Source organism: Sarcophilus harrisii, chromosome 6 (assembly GCF_902635505.1).
Source record: "Sarcophilus harrisii chromosome 6, mSarHar1.11, whole genome shotgun sequence".
NCBI lineage: Eukaryota > Metazoa > Chordata > Mammalia > Dasyuromorphia > Dasyuridae > Sarcophilus > Sarcophilus harrisii.
This window is the reverse complement of record NC_045431.1, coordinates 234,162,687-234,183,067: the sequence shown is the minus strand read 5'-3', so window position 1 is coordinate 234,183,067 and position 20,381 is coordinate 234,162,687. Positions and strand designations below refer to the sequence as shown.

Here is a 20,381-nt window from a genome sequence, read left to right as displayed (position 1 = left end):
TCCAGAAGCAGGAAGACAGAGAAAAGGCAGACAACTGAAAGGATAGGAAACGTTTGCTGGCTTGAATTGCGTTCAGGAAGCTCCAGCTCTCAGCCCCAGCGGACTGGGCCAAGGCCTCCAGCGTTCACTGGGCATTTGAGTCGGCTCGGTTTGAGATATACAAAGTAACGCAAAGCTACTATACACGCGATACAAGGTAACTAATACACGCGATACAAAGTAACTCGGAAAGCCGCAGAGGCGGCGGGAGAGTGGCTAGAGACAAGCTATGGCCCCGCCCCTCCCTCCATAGCCCCCCCTCCCCGCAAAGGCCCCGCCTCCTGCCGCTCCGGCCCCGCCCCCGAGACTAGGTTAACGGACCTAGCAAGGCCTTGGGCCTCCTCCCGTGTGCGTCGCTACTGTAGCTGCGATACTCTTGGCCCGGCCCGGCCCGGCCCAGAGGGAGGGAGAGAGAAACGAGGCCGAGGTGAGTTTGCCGGGGGCCGGTCCTGCCGGATGCCTGGGTCCTCCCTGAGCCCTCAGACCCGAGTCCGGGACACCGGGGGACGTAGGACGGGAGGGTTCCCCCATCCCCCACCCCCTCCAGGCGCCGCGGGGGCGGGGCCTCGCGCTTCTCCACCCACGCGCAGACACGCACACGCAGTGCCCGCGTGAGGCCATTGCGTGCCGGGGACGCCTCGCGAGTGTAAGGCTCCTCCCTCCACGCAAGGCGCGTGCCCGTAGCTAGGGCCCTTCCTTCCGCGTCTGAAGTCGCCCCCGCGCGGCAGCCCCGGGACTGCGAAGTGCGAAGGTGGGACAACTTTCCGGGGTCGGAGCCGGCCCGGGGGTGGGGGCGGGACCAAGGCGCGCCCTCAGCCCCCGCCCCGCCGGCTTCAGGCGGCCCCCGCCCCCGCTGCCCGCGGGCCATGCTGGGGCTGCGGCGGTGCCCGAGGCGGGGAGTTCCCCGGCCGGGCCGCCCACCCTCTCGGGACCCGGGTCACGGGCCCCCCGATTCGTCCTTCCGGAAGCTGGCGACCCCCCGAGGTGGCCCCGCGCCCAGATGGCCCCGGGGCCGGGCCTCGGGCTCCGATGGTAACTGCCCTGCGTGGGCTGGGCCGTCTCTCCCCTCCCCCCTCAAAGTTGGGGCGAGGGCGAACTTGACTCTGCCGGCCGAGACGGGAGCGCCGGAGCTTGGGCTGACGGGGCTGTGGTGGGGTTCCCGGCCCAGGGGCCGCCGGGGCGGAGGCGGAGAGAGAGCCCTGCCTCGGGGCGGCCAAGGCTGGCTTCAGGGCCTTGGATTAAGCCGAGCAGGGTTTGGGGAGATCAGAAAGTGAGGTGAGGGCGGCCTGGGGAGCAGGGCCCGCTGGGGCAGGGGCTGTGCCGCTCACCTCCGTCTGGGGGTCAAAGTGTGGAGGTTTGGAAGGGACCCCAAAGGTTGGGCTCAGACCGGGGTCTCAAAAGAATTTGAATCTCCAAGTCAAGGGGTAAAGTTCAGTCCCTGATGTGCTTGTTGTGTGGCCCAGGGGTTAGAGCCGAGGAGCGGTTATCACTGCCCCCGCCCGGCACTAGCCCAAGGCCGGACTCTGGCAGTCCTTGGCGGAAAGCTGGGGGAGCAGGGGGGAGACCTGGGGTCACAGATAACAAAGCTGGGAGACATTGTCAGAATGCCCCCCAGGTCGGGGGACCTTCAGATGTTTGCTGTCTCCACTAGACGCTAGATTATGTCCAAAGGGCACACTGGACAGCAGCTGGGGTTCCGTTGTTCGCCCGCCGGTCTGAGGGGGAGGAGCCCGCCATTTATTCGAGTCCCACAGTGTCAGGCACCTGGTTAATCATTTAGAGAATGGTCTTCCTAACCCCCATGAAAGGCAGGTGCTGACGGGAAACCGGGGGCTGACAGTAAAGTGACTTATGCAAGGAGCCTGATACTGGTCCGGTCTGGGGGCCCCCAGGGCCTTCCAGAGGGTGTGGCCTCCAGCTTTCTGCCCCCCCTTTTGAGAAAGTAGTGCCAGCCCACTTCTTGGCTCCCTGGTGACTTCAGGGGCATGGTGGCACTTCTAGCCTCAGTCTCCCCTTCTGTCCCCTGCCATCTTGAGTCGTCAGCCCACAACAGTGGCTGATAACCAGCATTTTACCTGTTTTACTTCTTGGAGAGTGGGTGCCCCAGGCAGATCCCCACGGTATCTGAGAACTGACTGGAATTCTCGCCATCAGGATTCAGATCTGAACTCCCTGACCACGGACCTTTCTCTCCCCTCTGAAGCAGGAATCTGGGTAATGGTCCCTAGGAGCCCCACCCCAATGGGCTTGCCTGTGTGGACCCGCCCCTCCTGGGCCAGGAGATCCCTCCCTCCCATGTGCTCTTCTGGCGCCCCTTTCTGGCCTCCCCCTCCCGGGGAGGGTCTAGGGGCACTGCTCTGGGCCAGCACCCCTGAAGGGCGGGGTCCTGGGGAGGAGCCAGGGCGGAGCTCTCTGAGTCATGGGACTTGAGTCACATCCCCTGCCTAGAGTGCGTAGCAGCTGTTTGGGGCGCTCTTCTCTCTAAGCTCAGGTAAGCAGGGGCTCCCGGGCCCTCCTACTTCTCAGCCCTGGCCGAGGGGAAGGAGGATGCTCCGAAAAAGGGCAGCTCCGGTTCCGCTTCTGGCTGCTGGGGAGGGGAGGCGGCCTCCAGGCCCAGCTGAGCCAGACTTCAGGGGGTCCCTTGTAGCTGGGACTAGGAAGGAAAGCCTTGAAGGCCAGCCCACAGGGTTTGGAGAGAGACGGCCCTGGCCAGGTGGGTGCCCGGGAATGAGGTACTTTGGGAGGGGGAGGGGCCAGGGCTGGAAGAGGTGGGGGGCCCTATGGGGGAGGGGTCCCCCCATTCGCGGGGCCTTGGGGGGCTGTGCTCTGCTTCTGGAGCGACTGCCCCGAGGAGGCCAGTCAGGAGGGCTCCCAGATGGCCATGCGGGCCCAGCTCCACCCCGCTGACTCCTCAGGCAGTGGCTGCGTGCTGCTGTGGGCCAGGCCGTCTGCCAAAGCGCTGGGCCTCAGATGGAGCAAGTACAAAGACTCGGGCCGGCTGGACTACAGGGAGGGGAGAGGAGGAGCCTGGGGGTCCTGAGGGGGCCAGGTAATCTAGACTGAAGCAGGGCCGGAGGGGGAGCTGCAGACCCAGGGGCAGCCCCCTCAGGAGAGACCCTCACCCTCTGCCTCAGGCCTCCGCACCTGCCCTCAGTCAGAGTGGGGGTGGGCACTCGTTGGGTCTTGGCTGCCCCTTCAGCAGCCAGGGAGGGGTCACCACTCCCTAACTGTGGGAGACACAAGTGGTGGGACCCTTGACCTTACACAGTGGGCCCTGGGGGGTTATGGTCCAGATCCCCCAAGCCCTAGGGACAGAACTTTACTGTGTCCTTATCCTAGCTGCCTTTTGGTTCCTTCCCTATTGGGGCAGTGGGGGCGTCCCGGGACCAGGGCCTGCACGAGCCTGGAGGGCTTGGCTGCCCCCTTTCCTTTTGGCCTCTTGTGTGGTGACTGGTGGAGAAATCTAACCAGCGGATAAAATGAGCCTAGTATCAGTAGGGGCGAGAGAGCTCTCGATAGGATCGGGCCAACATTTGTGCCAAAGGATCTAGTGAAGAGCTTTTGGGCTGGCCCCACAGGCCCTTGCAGCCTGCCGAACGTTTCCATGAGGGAGGGAAGGCTGTGAGCGGGCGCGCTCGCACCTTCATGATCCTCTCTGGCTCAGGAGGACTAGGAGTTGCTGGAGCAATCAGATTTTCGCTGGCCTGAAAGCTCTTAGTCCCTGGGGAAGGGTCCCCTTTGGGTGGGGCGCTGCTCAAACTAGTTGAGTGGCAGGTGCTTTGGGTTCCTGGGAGTGATCTTCTCCTGGCCCTCCTTCCTGCCTAACAAAAAGAGAACAGCTTTTGGTTTGTCCAGCGGTTTTTAATGGTCACAGCTTCATTTCCCTCAACTGCCTGGCTTCAAGCCTGCTTCCCTTCATGTTGTTTTGCGAATCCCCTGATATTCCTGAACTTTGGTTCTTCCAGATGAGTTTTATTATTTTTTTCTAGCCGGTAGTGGGGTCGGTGCGGCGCCAAATAAGCGAGCCGAGATCGAATTCTGCCTTTATTCTTAGAGTGGCTTGTTGGTCTATCCCAAGAAATTCCCTTCTCCCATTTTTCATTTGTGTGGATTTGTGCTCCTAGAGGTCTCAGGAGGTGGCCAGAGACCTTAAGCCTGCTGGTGGTCTTTGACCTTTCTGTTCTGCCCCTTTTTTTTTGACATCTTCTGGGCTCCTCTCCCTGGGGACCGTCCAGTCTCTGAGGCTGCTCTGGCTCTGAGGCCAGGCGGGCCCAGTCCTGGAATGCCCTTAGTTGGGGGTAAGGGCAAAGGTCAGGGCCCGCGGTGATTTGGGGAGGATTGGGCAGAAATTTAGGCTCCTTGTCAGGAGCAGCCAGAAGCTGCCTCAGGAGGTCTTCAAGCAGAGGCTGGAGATCTTGGGGCTCAATGCGGGCCCGAGTTAGGAGAAGTCTCCATGGCCTCTGATCCCCAAATGACTACTCTTGTGGTACCTCGGCCTTGGAGCTGTGTAACGGAGATGGCCTCTGTCCTAACAACCCCAGCAAGGGCCTGGACTCGGCCTTCTGCTTCTTGCCCCCAGCGTGGAGGTTTCCCTTCAGTTCTCTTCCATATTCATTATTTATGTAATCCTGGAGTCCCAGGAGCCCTCACTTACCTGCCCTTCCCCAGCACCCATACTACTGCCTTGGGGAATCAGGGTGTCCACTGGCCCCTTGACCCAATTCCTTGGGAAAGGAGCCACGTGAATGGGTGGCTCGGGTCCCCGCTTGGAGAGAGGCCGCCGAGCGAGAACGAGGCGACTGCCCCCATTGGGAAGGTCCGTCCTGTTGGTTGATGGAGGGGAGCCCCCAAGCACCCTCCACGCGTCAGTGTTGCAAACACAGCCATAGCAGACTTGGGGTGGGTTTTGGCTGCACCCGTCCCTCCCCACTTCATGCTGGAGGCTTCCTGGCCCGAATTCCTGGGGGGCTCTGACTCCTGGGGGTCTCCAACTCCTGGGCGCTCCCACTGACTTTGCCCCTACCCATCTCCCTGGGCAGGCACCACTCCGTTGCCCACCATGAGCCTGGACATTCAGTGTGAGGATCTGAGCACTTCCCGCTGGACGGAGCTTCTTCCCTCTATGCAACACTATGGCATCATCAGGTAGGGACTGCGGGGAGAGGGAGAAGGGGGCCCCCGGGGCCTTTCCAGAAAGGGGATCCCGAGCCAGGCGGCCTCTCAGGGGTCACACTTCTGACCCGGCCTTCGCCTTCAGGCTCGATGACTGCGGCCTCACGGACGCCATGTGCGCCAAAATCAGCTCCGTGCTCCAGGACAACCTCTCCCTGACGGAACTGAGTCTCGCCAACAACGAGCTGAGGGACTCGGGGGTGCAGATGGTGCTGAGCAGCCTGCAGACACCCACCTGCAAGATCCAGAAGCTCAGGTGAGCGGCCTCGGGTGGGCCGGGCTGGGGGCGGGACGAGGCGCTGCCCCTGCCGGCCAAGGCGGGAAGGACTCGCACCCACCCCCTGCTCCCCGCCCGCACCCCGCCTCGTGGCCCTGACCCTGGGTGCCGTTCCTGTTTCTGCCCCGTCTCCGCCAGCCTGCAGAACTGCAACATCACGGGCGCCAGCTGCAAGATGATCCCGGCCCTGCTGCGCACCAAGTCCACCCTGACAGACCTGCAGCTGAGCGACAACCACCTGGGCGACGAGGGTGTGAAGCTGCTGTGCGAGGGCCTGATGGACCCCAAGTGCAACCTGCAGAGGCTGGAGTGAGTGCCCGGCCCGGGCCCCGGCTGGCTCCTTCCCGGCCTCGGCCCTGCCGCTATTGGAGTGAGGGGTTAAGGGAGAGTGGGGGGTGGCAAGGGCAAGGCCGTGGGAGGGGTTGAGTTTGGACCTGTGGCATTGATATAAGAATGGAGAGCGATTGAGATCGGGGCAGGAAAGACAGTCACTGGATGGAGGGAGAAGGGGCTGGGGCGGCCGTGGTCCTCAGTGCCCTTCACCCTCCCGGCCAGGCTGGAGTACTGCGAGTTCACCGCAGCCAGCTGCGAAGCTCTGTCCTCAGTGCTCAAGACCAAGAACTCCCTGCAGGAACTGACCCTGAACAACAACGAGCTGGGCGAGGCCGGGGTGCTGCTCCTCTGCCAGGGCCTGATGGACCCCAACTGCAACCTGCAGGTCTTGAAGTGAGTGCTCTGGGGGGCCAGAGAGCCGGGGTCTGGGGGGGCAGAGAGCAGGGATCCAGGGGGCCAGAGAGCCGGGGTCTCGGGGGGGGGGCAGAGAGCAGGGGTCTGGGGGGCCAGAGAGGTTGCCCAGCAGCCTCTTCCGCAGCCTCCCTCCCTGCAGGGGCCCGGCTGCTCGGGACGGGACAGAAGGCCCTGTTGGCCACCAGGCTGCAGACAGTCCGGGCAGAGCCAAGGGTGCAGCTGTGCGTCCCAGGGCCCGGGCCCGAGGAGGGCGCCCGCTGCCTGGGCAGCAGGGCAAGGCCCATTGGACCTGTCTCTGTACCACAGGCTGGAGGGCTGCGGAGTCACTCCTGCCAACTGCAGGAACCTTAGCACGGTCCTGCAGACCAAGGAGTCTCTGGAGGAGCTGTGCCTGGGGGAAAACAAGATCGGGGACGCAGGCCTGGCCCAGCTGTGCCAGGGCATCCTGAGCCCCACCTGCAGGCTGAAGATTCTGTGGTGAGGGGCCCCGGGCGGGCAGGGGCTTGGGGAGCTTTCTGCTGGGAGCCCCGGCAAGTTCCACGGCGACCTTGGGGAGCAGCCGGCCTAGGCGGCACATTTATGGGGCACCTCCTGCATGCCATCAGCCATTGAAGGGAGCCAACTTCTGGGGCGAGGGCGGGGCAGAGCCCCCCTCGCTCCCCGCTCAGCCCCCCCCCTCCCCATAGGCTGTGGGAGTGCGACATCACTGCAGAGGGCTGCCGGGCCCTGGCCCAGGTGCTGAAGGGCAAAGCCTGCTTGAAAAAGCTGAGTCTCATCTGCAACCAGCTGGGCGACCAAGGGGCCGAACTGCTGTGCCAGGCGCTGCTGGACCCGGCCTGCCAGCTGGAGGAGCTGTGGTGGGTGTGCGGGGGCCCAGGGCGCCTCCCCCATCTATCCCCCAGCTGCCCCTGGTCTCGCCCCCCCCATCTCCAGCCCCTCCCCCGTCTCCAGCCCCTCCCCCGTCTCGGGCTGCCCCGCTCAGTGCCCCCTCCCCCCAGGCTCAGGACGTGCGGCTTCACGGTGGCGAGCTGCCCCAGCTTCTGCACGCTCCTGGAGAAGAACCGGACCCTGAAGGAGCTGCAGCTGAGCACCAACGCGCTGGAGGACGCGGGCATCGAGCTCATGAGCAAGGGCCTCCTGCAGTCCGAGTGCCCCATCCAGAGCCTCTGGTGAGGGCAGGGGCGGGGCCTCCGGGGTCACGGGGGCGGGGCGACCCGGCCTGGGGGCGGGGCCGCTGGGGTCCTGACGTGGCGCACCGCCCCCTACAGGCTGGGGGACTGCGAGCTCTCAGACAAGTGCTGCGGGACCCTGGCCAACATCCTGCTCAGCAACCACACCCTGAAGGAGCTGGACCTCAGCAACAACAGGATGGGGGACCCGGGCATCCGGATGCTGGTGGCCAGCCTCAAGCAGCCGGCCTGCACCTTGGAGCAGCTGGTGTGAGTGCTCGGGAGGGAGACCCTGGGGGGGAGAGGGAGAGGGGGAGGAGAAGGGGGTCCTGGGGGGGAGAGGGGGAGGGGGTCCTGGGGGGAGGGGGGTCTGGGGCCCTGGGAGTCCCCTGACTCTTCTCCCCCTCCCCCTCAGCCTGTTTGACATTTACTGGACGGAGGAGGTGGACAACGAACTGCGGGCCCTGAAGGAGATCAAACCCAACTTGCGCATCACATCCTGACCGTGGGCTGCAGGCGCCGAGCCCAGGCCTCCCCTTCCCCCACATCCCCCCCCCTTCCGGTCCCCTGGGAGGGGGCCCAGGAGGAGGAAGGCCTGGCCTGGCCCGGCTGCGCCCCCTGGAGGCCCTCGGGACCCCAAATCGAGCTCCCGGCTGAGGAGCTTTGAGACAAGACTGACCCTTAACACTTTCTTCCTATTTTAATAAAAGATCTTTTGGACCCAGGCCGGTGCTCGGGCCCTTCTTGGAGTGACGGCGGGAGGCCCCCGGCAGTCGGGGGCGGGAGCAGAGGGAAACGCACCTCTGGAGCCTCGGCCCAGGGGGGGGAAGCCCCAGGGGGTCCCGGCCGCTCCAGGGGTCAGGAGAGAGCCAGAGGGCTTGGGGGGGGGGGCGTTACGGAAAGCCCCTGACAAAATGGAGCTGGGGGTCCTCGGAAGGGCGCAAACCTGGCACATCTGCCCTTGTCCCTGCCCCCCCACGCCCCCGGGGTTGCTGAACCCGGCTCCCTCACAAGGGAGCAGTGAGGGGGGCTGTGACCCCGGGGAGCTCCCCCCCCCAGCCCCCAATGCACGAGTGTCACAAAGGCGACCTCAGTCTCTTTCCTTCCCGTCTTTATTTGTGCGCCGACCCCTCCCCTAATGCCTGTATCCTTCCAACCTGGAGCCCTGGCCCCCGAGGGCAAGGGAGAGCCCAGAGCTCCCGCCGGACCCTCCGTGGTCCCAGGAGGCGTCCGTCCCAGCCAGACTGGAGGCGGGGCTGGGACAAAGAGCCTTCCCCGGCCTGGGTGGCTGTGCCCCAGTGGCCGGTCGCCCCCTCTGGTCCAGCAGCTGTGCCCAGAGGGTGCCCCCTGTGCGTCCCAGGTCGGTGTGCCAGGGGCTCACCTTGCCCCTCACCTCCGGCTGCCCGGGCTCCTCCCAGACCCCGGGGCCGGTCCCTGGGGGGGCTTCAGTCCGCAGCTGGGGGAGGCAGTGCCGGGCGTCCATCCGCTCACAGCTCCCCGTCTCTGTCCTGCTCCTCCAGCAGCGGGGAAGGCCCTTCGCTGCCGTCGGTAGAGGCCGGGTCCACCTCGCAGCGGCTCTCCTGCTTCTGGCGCCGGATCTCTTTGTAGCGCAGGGTGATGTCCCTGGGAGGAAGAGGCCAGCCTGGGCTCCCTGGGCTCCTGCGGCCGAGCCCCCCGCCGGGCCCACCCTCCCCACCCCTCCCGGGGGCTCACCGCAGGAAGAAGCGCCAGACGGTCCAGGTGAGGATGAGCACGGTGCCCAGGATCCAGCACTGCGCCACGTAGAAGGGCAGCGACAGGGTCAGCGTGTAGGGGTCATACTTGACCACGATCAGGAACTCCGTGGCCGTGATGGCTGCTACCAGCCAGGCCTGCTGGCCAAACTTCTTATGGAACTTCCTGGAAGCCACAGAGACCCCAAGCTGCGGGGAGGGGAAATGGAGGCTCCGGGGAAGCTCCCAGGGAGGCCAGATGTCGCCTGGGGTCCCTCCACTCGGCGGCAGAAGCCTAGCCGAGGTTTTGGGGGGAAGGAGGCCTGAGAAGCGGTGGATTCTAGCTCCCCTGCTGGTCCCCCAACCGCGACCTTCCCCCGGCAACAACCCTTCCATGGGGGGTCTCGCGGGCAGCACCCCCCCAAAGCTCCATCTCCCGCCCCCACCCAACGTCCCTGTTTGGGAACCTCACCGGGGGCCGAAGCGGCCCATCCAGCAGGCAGGGCAGGGGACCTGGGGCGAGCAGACCCCCCCTACTTACGGGTCATCCATGAAGTCATAGATCTCCCGCATGGCCACGCCCCCCACATTCACAAAGAAGACGAGCCGGAGGAGAACCAGGTAGTGCTCGGGGGGCATCCAGAGCACGAACTTCAGGTAGAAGGTGTTCAGTTCTGCCAAGAGAAACTGCAAGAGCCCCGGCCTGAGGGCAGGCCCCGTGCCGGCCGCAGGCCCCCGGGGACCCCCCTCCCAGCTGGGGCCACGCAAGGGCAAAGAGCGGGGGACTCCGGCCTCCCAGGGACCTTACAACCAGGATGATGCCGCAGACTCCCAGCCACCGGCGCAGGTTGGAGGCGGGCTTCCACTCGAAGCGCACCCAGCTGTAGGGTGTGAACTGGAAGGCGATTCTCTTCATCTTGCCCCTGCAACAATGGGAAACCTGTCAGCCCCTAGCCTCCGTAGGCCCCCGGCCTCTGCGGGCTCCCAGCCTCCATGGGTCCCTGGTCTCCACAGGCCCCCAGCCTCCACGGGCCCCCAGCCTCCGTGGGTCCCTGGTCTCCACAGGCTTCCAGAGGAAGCCAATAATCCTGAGCGCGCGCCAGAGTGATGAGGCGCCATCTGCAGCACGGGATGCTCTGAGGGGCTTTTCTGTCCCCATGCCATAACCACGTCCATCCTTCCGTCACGATTGTCTCGTCAACAGAGCGGATAAAATCTGGGGTTTACTTAAGCCTAAGAAACTGAGACGTGTAGATACGAGGAGCTGCGCCCAACGGGAAATCACAACGATCGGGAGGATTTGTTAGGAGAAAAAAAGAGAGGCGGTGATCACTGACCTCGGACAAAGACTAAAAAAGATTCAAGAAATCAGTGTTTTACTCGTGTGCGTCACCTGTGCACGTAGCTGTGCCAGCTACGTACGTGCACATATATGTATTCATGTATGCACACATACATAAATATATCCAAGCTTAACTTAGCCCACTTGGGGGGGAGGGGAGGAGAAAAACAGGGAAAAGAAAGAAAAAAACCCACGTCAGGGAACAAACCGAGCTCCAAGGAGGCAAAGATGGACAGCTACAAAGACAAAGCCTTCTCTTATTACAGCTTCTTGTTACAGCTTCCACCGAGTTTATAACAATATTTTTATGGCTTTTTTTTCTTTTCCTCTCTTGCTCTCTCTCTTTTAATTATTTTTTTTCTACAGTTTTGCCTTTTCTTCTTTTCCATTTGTTTTAAACAATTACCTAAATATATATATATATAATAAATGAACTGGGATTGGGCCTCAGAGCTTAAGTCATTGATGAAAGAGCCTGTAATTTTATTAATGCAGAAGGAAATATGGAATCATTCTCTCAGGATTACCCTAGATTTTAGGATAAAAATCAATGTGGCAATCTTGAAGTTGTTCCTCTGACCCAAACTGCTACTTGTGACTAGTACAAATACATTTTTATAATTATTGCTTTAAGAGTAGGATTTCTTTTCCACTCATGACTCCCCCCCTAAAATTTTTTTTCACATAACCCTGGGTATATAAAACAGGTATGCAAATCAAGTATTTACTGATAATAAGTCGTAATTTTGTAACGCCCCCTTTCAGTTCCAAGACCCCATCTGGGGTCGCGACCGACAGTTAAGAAACTTTGCTTTAGATGCTAAGACCTGGAAATGCTCTTCTCTTTTCACTTCTACTTTTTAAACTTCTCTTTCTGGAGATTTTAGACTTTTTATTTCCCCATGTCATTTTCTCCTCCAATTTGACTGGTACAACGTTTAATCTGTAAATGAGCTTTGGAACTAATTTTTCTTACACTGGCGCAGAGTACTTCTGCTATTGCCACCCACCCACATACACTATATATTCATACACATATATTATCTATAGATTTTCAATTTGACTCAGTGCCTTCCTTCCCAGATATTTTAAGCCATCTGTACTTGTTTTAATTCAATGGTTCTTCCTTTTCCATGTTCTCCTGTTGTTTTGTTATCATTATGCTATTAACCATCCTAATTTCTCTGCTGATTCTCCAGGATATTCTTTTTCTCATTTTCTATTGGAAGAACACAGGGATAATTTTGTTTTCCCTGTTGGTGTTATAGTAGTGAGGACAAGGGAGCAACTGCCTTATTCTTCTGCTCACTGGGGTGATACTTAGTATATCACTGTGACACTGAATGCTGCCTTTTGATTTTAGATACTTTCCCAGCACTTGAAAAGTTTTTTTTCCCCCAGTTACATGTAAAGATAGTTTTCAACGTTCACTTTTAGAAGATTTCCCCCCTTCCTTCCTCAGGACAGAAAGCAATCTAATAGGAGGTATTCATGTCCAGTGTTACACATTTCCACATCAGTCATGTTAGGAAAGAATAATCGGAATAAAAGGGAAAAACCACAAGAAAGAAAACCAAAAAAACCAAAAAAGCACACATTTAGTGTGCTTCAATCTGCCTTCAGCCTCCAGTTCTTTCTCTGGATGCGGATGGAGGAGTCTTTTAGAATTGTCTTGGATCATCATGTTGCTGAGGAGCCAAATCCATCCCAGTTGATCATCACTCACGTTGTCATTACTGTGGACAGCCATCTTCCTGGTTTTGTTCACTTCACTTTGTCTTTGTAAGCTTTCCTGAAATGTGCCTGACCCTTTCTCATTGGACAGCAGCATGCCGTTTACATTCATATACCACAATTTGTTCAGCCATTTCTCAACTGATGGCCATCCCCACAATTTCCAGCTCTTTGCCACCACAAAAAGAGCTGCTACATTTTTGCACACATGGGTCCTTTTCCTTCTTTTAAGTTAATCTCTGGGATAGAGAAGTAATCGTAGGATCAGAGACTGCAAGTTTATAGCCTTTGGGCATAGTTCCAAAATTGCTCTCCAGGATGGTTGGATTAGTCCACAACTCCACCGATAAAACACTAATTTCCCTATTTTCCCACATCTCCAACATCTATCATTTTCCCCTTCTGTGACACTAGTCAAACTGAGAGGTGTGAAAGGGTACCTTAGAGGTGTTTTAATTTCCATTCATCTAAGTGATTTAGAGCATTTTTTCACAATAGCTTTAATTTCTTCATCTGAAAACTGCAGATTAATATGAATTGTACACTTATGTGATTCAGTTCTCTGTGTGAGAAATGAGACCTTTGCCAGAAACAAGGCTGTAAAAAGCGATTTCAAAGCCTTTTGACTCCCTCCTACTCTTGGTTGCATTGTTTTTGTTTATGGAAGACCTTGTTAATGGCAGCACAATCATCCACTTAACAATTTCATAATAGTCTGTCTCTCATAAATTCCTCCCTTCTCCATAGATGGACAGGGAAAATATTCCTTGCTTTCTTAATCTGCATATGGTATCACCTTTTACATGTAAAGGGCAGAAACTGTGTACCCATTTTGACCTTATCTTAGTACAGAGTGCAAGATGTTCCACTATGTTTACTTTCTGCCAAACTTTTTTTCCATTTTTCCCAGTTTTTGTCAAATAGTGAGTTCTTATTGTAGAAGCTTTAGTCTTTGGGTTAATCAAATGGTAGATTAACTAGTCACTGACTGTTGTGTCTTGCGAACCCAAGCCATCCCACTTTTCCACCACTCTCTTAGCCAGTAGCACAGTTTTGATGATTTCCACTTTACAATAGTTTTAGATTTGGCATAGCTAGGCAACCTCCCCTTGCACTTTTCCCCCATTAATTCTCTTGATATCCTTGACTTTTTGTTCTTCCAGATGAATTTTGTGATTTTCTTTTTAGCTTGACCAAAAAAAAAAAAATTTTTTTTTTGATAATGACCTTACCCTAACTTTAGAGATACAATTGTTTTTGTTTTATTAGCCCAGTCTACCCAGGAGGAATTGATATTTTCCTAATTGTTTAGATCTGACTTTATTTCTGTGAAAAGCATTTTGTAACTGTGTTCATATAGTAAGTTTGTCTTGGCAGGAAGACTCCCAAATATTTTATTTCCTCTACAATTATTTTAAAGGCAACTTTTCTCTCTCTTGCTGCTGGGCTTTGTTGGTAATATATAGAAGGGCTGATGACTTATGTGAGTTTTATGTTCTGTAACTTTGCTAAAGCTGTTATTTCAAGTAGTTTTTTAGATGATTCTCTTCAGTTGATATTATCTGCTAACAATGATAGTTTTGTTTCCTCATTGTCTATTTTAATTCCTTCAATTTCTTTTTCATCTCATTGCTAAAGCAAACTTTTCTATTGTAACACTAAATAACAGTAGTGATAAAACAGGCATCCTTGTTTCACCCTTAATCTTACTGGGAAAGTTTGTAGCTTAATGCTTGCTGATACTTTTAGATATTTACTATTTATCACTTTATGGAAGATTACTAGTGTTTTTAATAGGAATGGATATTGTATTATGTCCAAAGTTTTTTCCTACATCTACTAAGATAAAACTAAGTTTCCATTAGTTTTGTTATGGATACAGTCAATTATTCTAATAATTTTCCTAATATTGAGCCAACCCTGCATTCTTAGTATAAATCTCTTCTGATCATAGTGTTTTACCCTCATGATCAATTGCTGTAATCTCTTCACTAATATTTTATTCAAAATTTTTACATCAATACTCATTAGGGATATTGATATCTCATAATTTTGTTTGTTTTAGGTTATCAGCACCATATTTGTGTCATTAAAGGAATTTGGTAGGACTATTTTTCCAAACATTTTATATATATATATATACAGACACACACACACACACATATATATATATATATAATATATATATATATATATGTACTATGTAATATATATTATATACTGGAATTGTTCTTTAAATGTTTTGTAAAATTCACTTGTATATCCATCTGGCCCTGGAGAGTTTTTTCTTAGGGAATTCACTGAGGGCTTGTTCTTTTTCTAAAATGGGTAATTTAAGTATCTTATTTCCTCTTCTGTTAATCTGAGCAATTAATATTTTGGTAAATGTTCTTCCATTTCACTTAGATTGTTAGATTTACTGGCATACTGTTGGGCAAAACAGAGCCTAATTATCTTGAGTGGTGAATTTACCCTTTCCATTTTTGACATTGGTAATTTGATTTTTTTTCCCTTCCTTTTTCTAACCAAATTAACCAAAGGTTTGTGTATTTCTTTTTCACAAAAGCAATTCTTACTAATTTGATTCACTAGTTCAAAATTTTCCTTCAATTTTATTATTCTCTCCTTTGATTTTGAGAATTTCTGACTTGGTATTTAATTGGGGATTTAAACTTTTTTCTAGTTTTTTTGGTTGCATGCCAATGACTTGTATTTCCAATGTATTGTTTTTTTATTTTATTCATGTAAGCATTTAGAGATATAAAATTTTTCCTAAGAACTACTTTGGCCGCATCTTATAAATTTTGGTGTGTCTCCTTGTCATTCTCTTGGATGAAATAACTGTTTCTATGATTTGTTGTTTAAACCACTCATTCTTTGGGATTATTCAGTTGTCAGTTAATTTTTAACCTATTTTTCCATGGCCCTTTATTACACATTAAATTTGTATTGCATCATTATCTGAAAGGATTTTCTGCTTTTGATTGTGCTATTTTTATGCCCTATGATCCATGTGGCAGTACCACATACTGCAGAGAAAAAGGTATATTCATTACTATCCTCATTCAATTTTCTCCAGAGATTTATCTTTCTAAAGTGCTGTTCACTTTTTTATTTTGTGGCTAGGTTTTAGTTTTGAGGTGGGGAGGTTGAGGTCTCCCACTAGTATAGTTGTGCTATTTCTTCCTGTAATCATTTTGCTTTTCTTTATTTTGAGACTCCCAGGTCTTGCCCAGGTCACACAGCTAAAAAGTGTTAAGTGTCTGAGGCTGGATTTGAACTCGGGGCCAGCGCTCTATCCACTGCAGCTCCTAGCTGCCCCCTCGTTTTACCCCTCTAAGAATATGGATGCTATATCACTACATATTTAGCCCTGATAATACTTCTTTGTCTATGGTTCCTTTTAGCAAGATATCGTTTTCTATCTTTTCCAATTAGATCCATTTTTGCTTTTGCTTTGTCTGAGATAGAGATTGCTGCCCCTGCTTTCTTTGATTCAGATGAAGCAGAATACATTATGCTCCAGCCTTTTACCTGGTTTTTCATCCGCTCTGCTGATCCCATTCACATTCAGTTATGAATGTGTTTCCCTCCACCCTATTTTTCCCTGTATACTTTTCTCTCTCCTTTCACCCTGTCCCTTCTCACCAGTGTTTTGCTTCTGATCACTGCCTTCCCTTCCTATCAGTATCCCCCCTTTCTTTTTCCTCCTATTTTCCTATATGGCGAGATAAATTTCTATGCCTAAGTGAATGTATTTCATCTCGGAGTCAAATTCAATGAGATTAAGGCTCAAACAGTGCTCATCTCCTCCCTTTTTTTCTCTGCTGTACAAGGTTTTTTGAGCTTCTTCACAGAATCCAATTTACTTCTTTCTTTTTCTTACAGTACAATCCTTTCTTTCACCACTTCGTTTTTATACATCCTGACATCAAATTCAACTTATACCCACGGCCTCTGTTTGTGTACAGCCTCCTTCCAACTGCCCTAATGTCACCTTCACCTTCCTGTGCAGGGATATGATTTAACATTATTGAATAACAAATCGTTTTTCCCTGTTTACCTTTTTATGTTTCTTTTATGTCTTATATTTGAAGATTGAATTTTCTGCTCAGCTCTGGTCTCTTCATCAGGAAAGTTTAAGAAGCGCCCATTTCCCTGAGTGTCCAACCTTCCTCCTGGAAGACCATGCTCAGTTTTGCTGGCTAGGTGGAGTTTTAAGCCTTCCGAAGTTCACGTCCCTCTGATCCTTCGATCCTGCGTGACCTGACTGTGGCTCCTTGAGGTCGGGATTGCTTCCTTTTGGCTGCTTGCAGGATTTTCTCCTTGACCTGAGAGTTCTGGCTACAATACTCCTCGGTTCATTTTTGGATCTCTTTCCGGTGCTGATCCTGGACTGAAGGAGCATCGGGGGGGTTCCAGGGCTGGCCGCTGGCCTCCTGAACTGGGACCAAGGGGCCTTGGCTGCTGCGGGGGAGCCTCCTGCTTGCCTGGACCCTGCTTGTGCTAGACTGTGCTCCTGTGACCAAGTGAGCCCGACCTTTCCTCCAGTCCTTTTAAGTTATCTTCAGTCCAACTTTCTGGGGGTTCTGGCACTCCAGCATCCATCTAGAGGCGAGATTCCCCGTCGTTTCTGGGGGAAACAAGGGAGACTCCGGAAACCTCCGGCTCTTCCCCCTCGTCGCTGCCTTTGGCAAAGGCTTTGTCAGTCTCTCCTGTGTGGTTTGGGATGCTTTGCCCTTTTCCACAATGAGTCACTTTATGCCCCCGACGCCATCTACGCGCCCCCAGTTGAGAGCCTGTCGCCAGTGCGCATTGCTCGGGCACCGTGTTTCTTGCTGGACTCTTGTTCCCAGTGTTAAGGACGCAGGAGCTGGGTCAGACTCCGACAAACTGGGGGATCCTGGGCAAGTCACAAAACACACTCTCAGTGTGCGCTTCCTTACTTGGGACACGGAGGTCCCTGGAGCCCCAAGCTCGCAGGGTGGCTACCTGTGGGACCTTGGGTTAAGAGAGGACAAGGAGAGCAAAGGGTCGTGCCCTTGGGGTCCTGGGCGGGGGCTGTGAGCAGAGGCGCGGGACTGGATGGGAGCCGGGCTGGAGATGGCTCCAGTGCAGCCGGGGACGGCGGGGTCTTGTTGCAAAGCGATGCAAAACCATTCCACGGACAGAGCGGTGGCTATGCCTTAGACCTGGAGTCTACGGCCAGGGGCCAGCGGGAGCCACGAGCCGGAAGCAGGGGGGGAGCCGGCCCAACAACGCACTCGACGCCTCCTTCAGAAGGTGGGACGGGCGCGGCCAACACACAGGGAGGGGGTGCAGGACGCAGCCAGAAGCAAGAGAGCCAAGTTCAAGTGTGGGGGGAAACGGGAGAGAAGTGGAGCTCCTCTCATTGAAAGACGTAAAAGCATACAGGTTGTCCTGTATGTGATGACTTAAGGCTTGGAAGCACTTAACATGAGAGGGGGACTATTATTCCCATTTTACGGAAAAGTAACCGAGGCCGAGGGTGAGCACCCGGAGAGGAAGGCTTAAGCCCTCTGTCTGCCGACCTACCTGGATGTTCATGGAAGTGGAGAGACATCAGGCCCTCCCCCCTGCCTCCTCCCCAGCCCTGGGACCCCTCACCCCGCCCAAGGCCATCTAGTACAGACAGGATCAGGGTCATTCTGAATGCGAACAGCAGCATCTGAACTTGGACCCCTGGCACTCTCAGTTCTAAGCTCAGCACGGACCCTTGTCCCCCCACCTCCAGTCCCCCTTCAATCCCTCTCTAAAACCCCACCCCCTTGCTCTGCTCCATCCACGTTGTGTCAGCAGTTCTGGGGGACCCATGGCCTTTGCGCACCCCCCAGCCCGGGCCCAACGCGTACTTGTAGGTGGGGATGTTCCAGAGGCCTTGCCACTTGTATGTCTTCAGAGAGAGCCAGCCCAGGGTCTTCATGCCGCAGTAGATGCCCAGCCCGTTGCACAGGAGCACATCCATTATCCACTGAAAAGAAGGAGAGGGTCATGGCCGCTCGGCCCCTGATGCCCCCCCCCACCCCGGTCCCGGTCCCCGATGCCCGCCCTGTACCGTGCAGTGAGCTTGGGAGTGGGCGCCCTCGGCCCCCGACACCCCCCTGGCCCCAGCCCCCGATGCCCGTCCTGTGCCATGCAGCGAGCCTTGGAGCAGGTGCCCTCGGCCCCGATTTACTTGGAGGCACCAGAGGTGGCAAACAGGGCTGAAGGGTCTTGGAGTCCAGGGACTGTGGCTGCCCAGAGGGAGAAGCCGCGGCTTTGCACTGGCCCAAGGGATGAGCCCTCCCCTCCTCCCTTCCCCCCTTCCCCCCCAATGCCGACTCGGCTCCCTCCTATGTAAGATGGGACCCAGGGGGACGGCCCTTATCAGGTGCTGCAGGAACCTGAGCCGCCATTCTTGTCACGGAGATAAGACAGAAAAAGAAAACTGCGGCAATGGAAAAAAGACCACCAGGGAAGGGGAAGGGGTGGGTCTGTCTGTCACCATCCAGGATCTACTCCAATGATGCGCTGACATGTGGGGAGAACAAAAGGATGAAGGGCCTCTGGGCCCCTCCAGCTGGAGAGAGGGAAAGGGAGGGCCAGCGGGGGCTCCCCAAAACGGATGAAGCCGTTCCAATAAAAGCCACCCACACCCATTTCTACACAAGATTAAAACCTGAGCGTCTGCATGCATTGGTCTGTTCCAGGGAGCGCAGATGGATAGACGGGCGGACAGACGGACAGATGGGCAAACAGACATATGGACGGACGGATGGACAGTCACACAATCACTCACAGTTACAACGCTCCCACAATGACAGTCCCACTCACACACGCCTGGGCTCTGCCCATCCTTCCATCCTGGGGGGGGGGGGCCACCTCAGATTCCCCGCCCCGGGGACTGGTACCTACGTGGTCCCACCAGCACTCGCTGAAGTTGGGCAGCTGGTGCTCCAGGCTGTACTCCAGGAACTCGAACATGACGCTGATGATCATGCACATCCACCAGTCCCGGATCATCAGGGTCTGTGGGCATGAGAACAGGGAGCCTGGCACCCGCCCCTCCCCCAGGCTCTGCTAGGACAACATGCCTGCCGTGGGCCTGGCTCAGGGCAGGGAGGGAACCCCCAGGCCAGCTCCTTTCCCCCCACGAGCCTCCTGGCCAAGCCCCTCCTCCACCAAGAGGGTGCCCGCTCTGTCCCGGGCAAGGGGCGTGGGTCACCGGGGGCCCCAGACCACCCCTAACCCCAAAAAGCGGAACAAACCAATTTTTTAAAAGGAAGAACAGAAGGCCCGCCCCTCCGGGAGGGTCCTGGCTGGGAAGGGCCCCTGCGAGCCCGGGAGCCCCCAAACCCGCTTCCCCCCTTTCCCCCCCCCCCCCCCCAAAGGCCCGGTTCCCGCCCGGTGGCCCCCAGGGACCCCCCCCCTCACCCAGATTTGGGAATCCCCTTTTTCCTTTAAAAAGAGGGCCCCGCCGTCTCGGGGAAGGGCCCGGTTTGGGGGGGGTCCCTGAAACTGTTCCCCCAAACGGCCGGGGGCAACGCGGGGGCCCCAGGCCCAGTTCCACCCCGGGCCCCCGGGCCCCGGGGCCGAACCCCCAGGGAGGGAGGGGGGGGGCCCCAAAGGCCCCCCGGGCAAGTCCGGGGCGTTGTATAGGGAACCCCCCTTCAACCCGAAAAAGAGCTTGGCCCGAAAGGGGGGGCAAACCCCCCTGGGGGGGGGGAAACCCCCCTTTTGGGGCAGGAAAGTTTGGGGGGGGCCCCACCCCCGGGACCCCCCCCCCCCCCCGGGGCCCGGGGGAAGTGCCCCCCCCCAAGGCCCCAGGGGGGGCCCCCAAAAACCCCCCGGTTCCCCCCAAACCCCCCCCCCCCCCGGGGGGGGGCCCCAGCCCCCCCCCTTTTGGGGGCCCCGTTTGGGCCGTCCCCCCCCCCTCCTTTGCTTTTGGGGGGCCCGGCCCTCGGGGGGCCCCGGGGCGGCCCCGGCCCCCGGGGGCCGGGCCCCCCCCGACGGAAAATGTTGGGGTTTTGGGTTTTTGGGGTTTAAATACTTTTCCCCGGTTTCCCGGGCCCGTTTCCCCCGCTTCCCCCCTTATTCCGGGAAAGGGGCCCGTTTTGGGGCCCCCCCCTTTTTTGAGTTTAGTTTCCCGGAGGTTTTTGGGTCTTGGCCTCCGGGTGGGGCCCGGTGGG

At 55.9% G+C, this 20,381-nt stretch overlaps 2 protein-coding genes across 8 annotated transcripts; one reads left to right on the top strand and one right to left on the bottom strand.

Moving 5' to 3' along the window:
- The first annotated feature begins 327 nt into the window (after positions 1-327).
- Positions 328-8,129, top strand: RNH1 (ribonuclease/angiogenin inhibitor 1). Of its 6 annotated transcripts, none has more exons than XM_031942538.1 (10): positions 328-466; positions 5,079-5,184; positions 5,297-5,467; positions 5,627-5,797; positions 6,044-6,214; positions 6,542-6,712; positions 6,922-7,092; positions 7,234-7,404; positions 7,504-7,674; positions 7,820-8,129. In XM_031942538.1, exons 2-10 carry the CDS (start codon positions 5,099-5,101, stop codon positions 7,905-7,907), a joined length of 1,371 nt encoding a protein of 456 aa, XP_031798398.1. In that variant the 5' UTR covers positions 328-466; positions 5,079-5,098; the 3' UTR covers positions 7,908-8,129. The 6 variants fall into 6 exon arrangements, with proteins under 6 accessions (XP_031798398.1, XP_031798395.1, XP_031798393.1 ...); XM_031942535.1 differs by lacking the exon at positions 328-466 and adding an exon at positions 686-790; XM_031942533.1 differs by lacking the exon at positions 328-466 and adding an exon at positions 811-1,071.
- Positions 7,618-19,249, bottom strand: PTDSS2 (phosphatidylserine synthase 2). 2 transcript variants are annotated; one of them, XR_004230241.1, is made up of 7 exons: positions 19,108-19,247; positions 18,066-18,184; positions 9,925-10,039; positions 9,658-9,803; positions 9,118-9,303; positions 8,798-9,027; positions 7,618-7,696 (listed from the first exon to the last, which is right to left on the bottom strand). XR_004230241.1 is itself a non-coding variant. In XM_031942562.1 (6 exons), the coding sequence occupies exons 1-6, from the start codon at positions 19,213-19,215 to the stop codon at positions 8,892-8,894; spliced, it is 810 nt and encodes a 269-aa protein (XP_031798422.1). In that variant the 5' UTR covers positions 19,216-19,249; the 3' UTR covers positions 8,501-8,891. The 2 variants fall into 2 exon arrangements, 1 of the variants encoding a protein (XP_031798422.1); XM_031942562.1 differs by lacking the exon at positions 7,618-7,696 and having other exon boundaries at positions 8,501-9,027; positions 19,108-19,249.
- Positions 19,250-20,381: the final 1,132 nt, after the last annotated feature.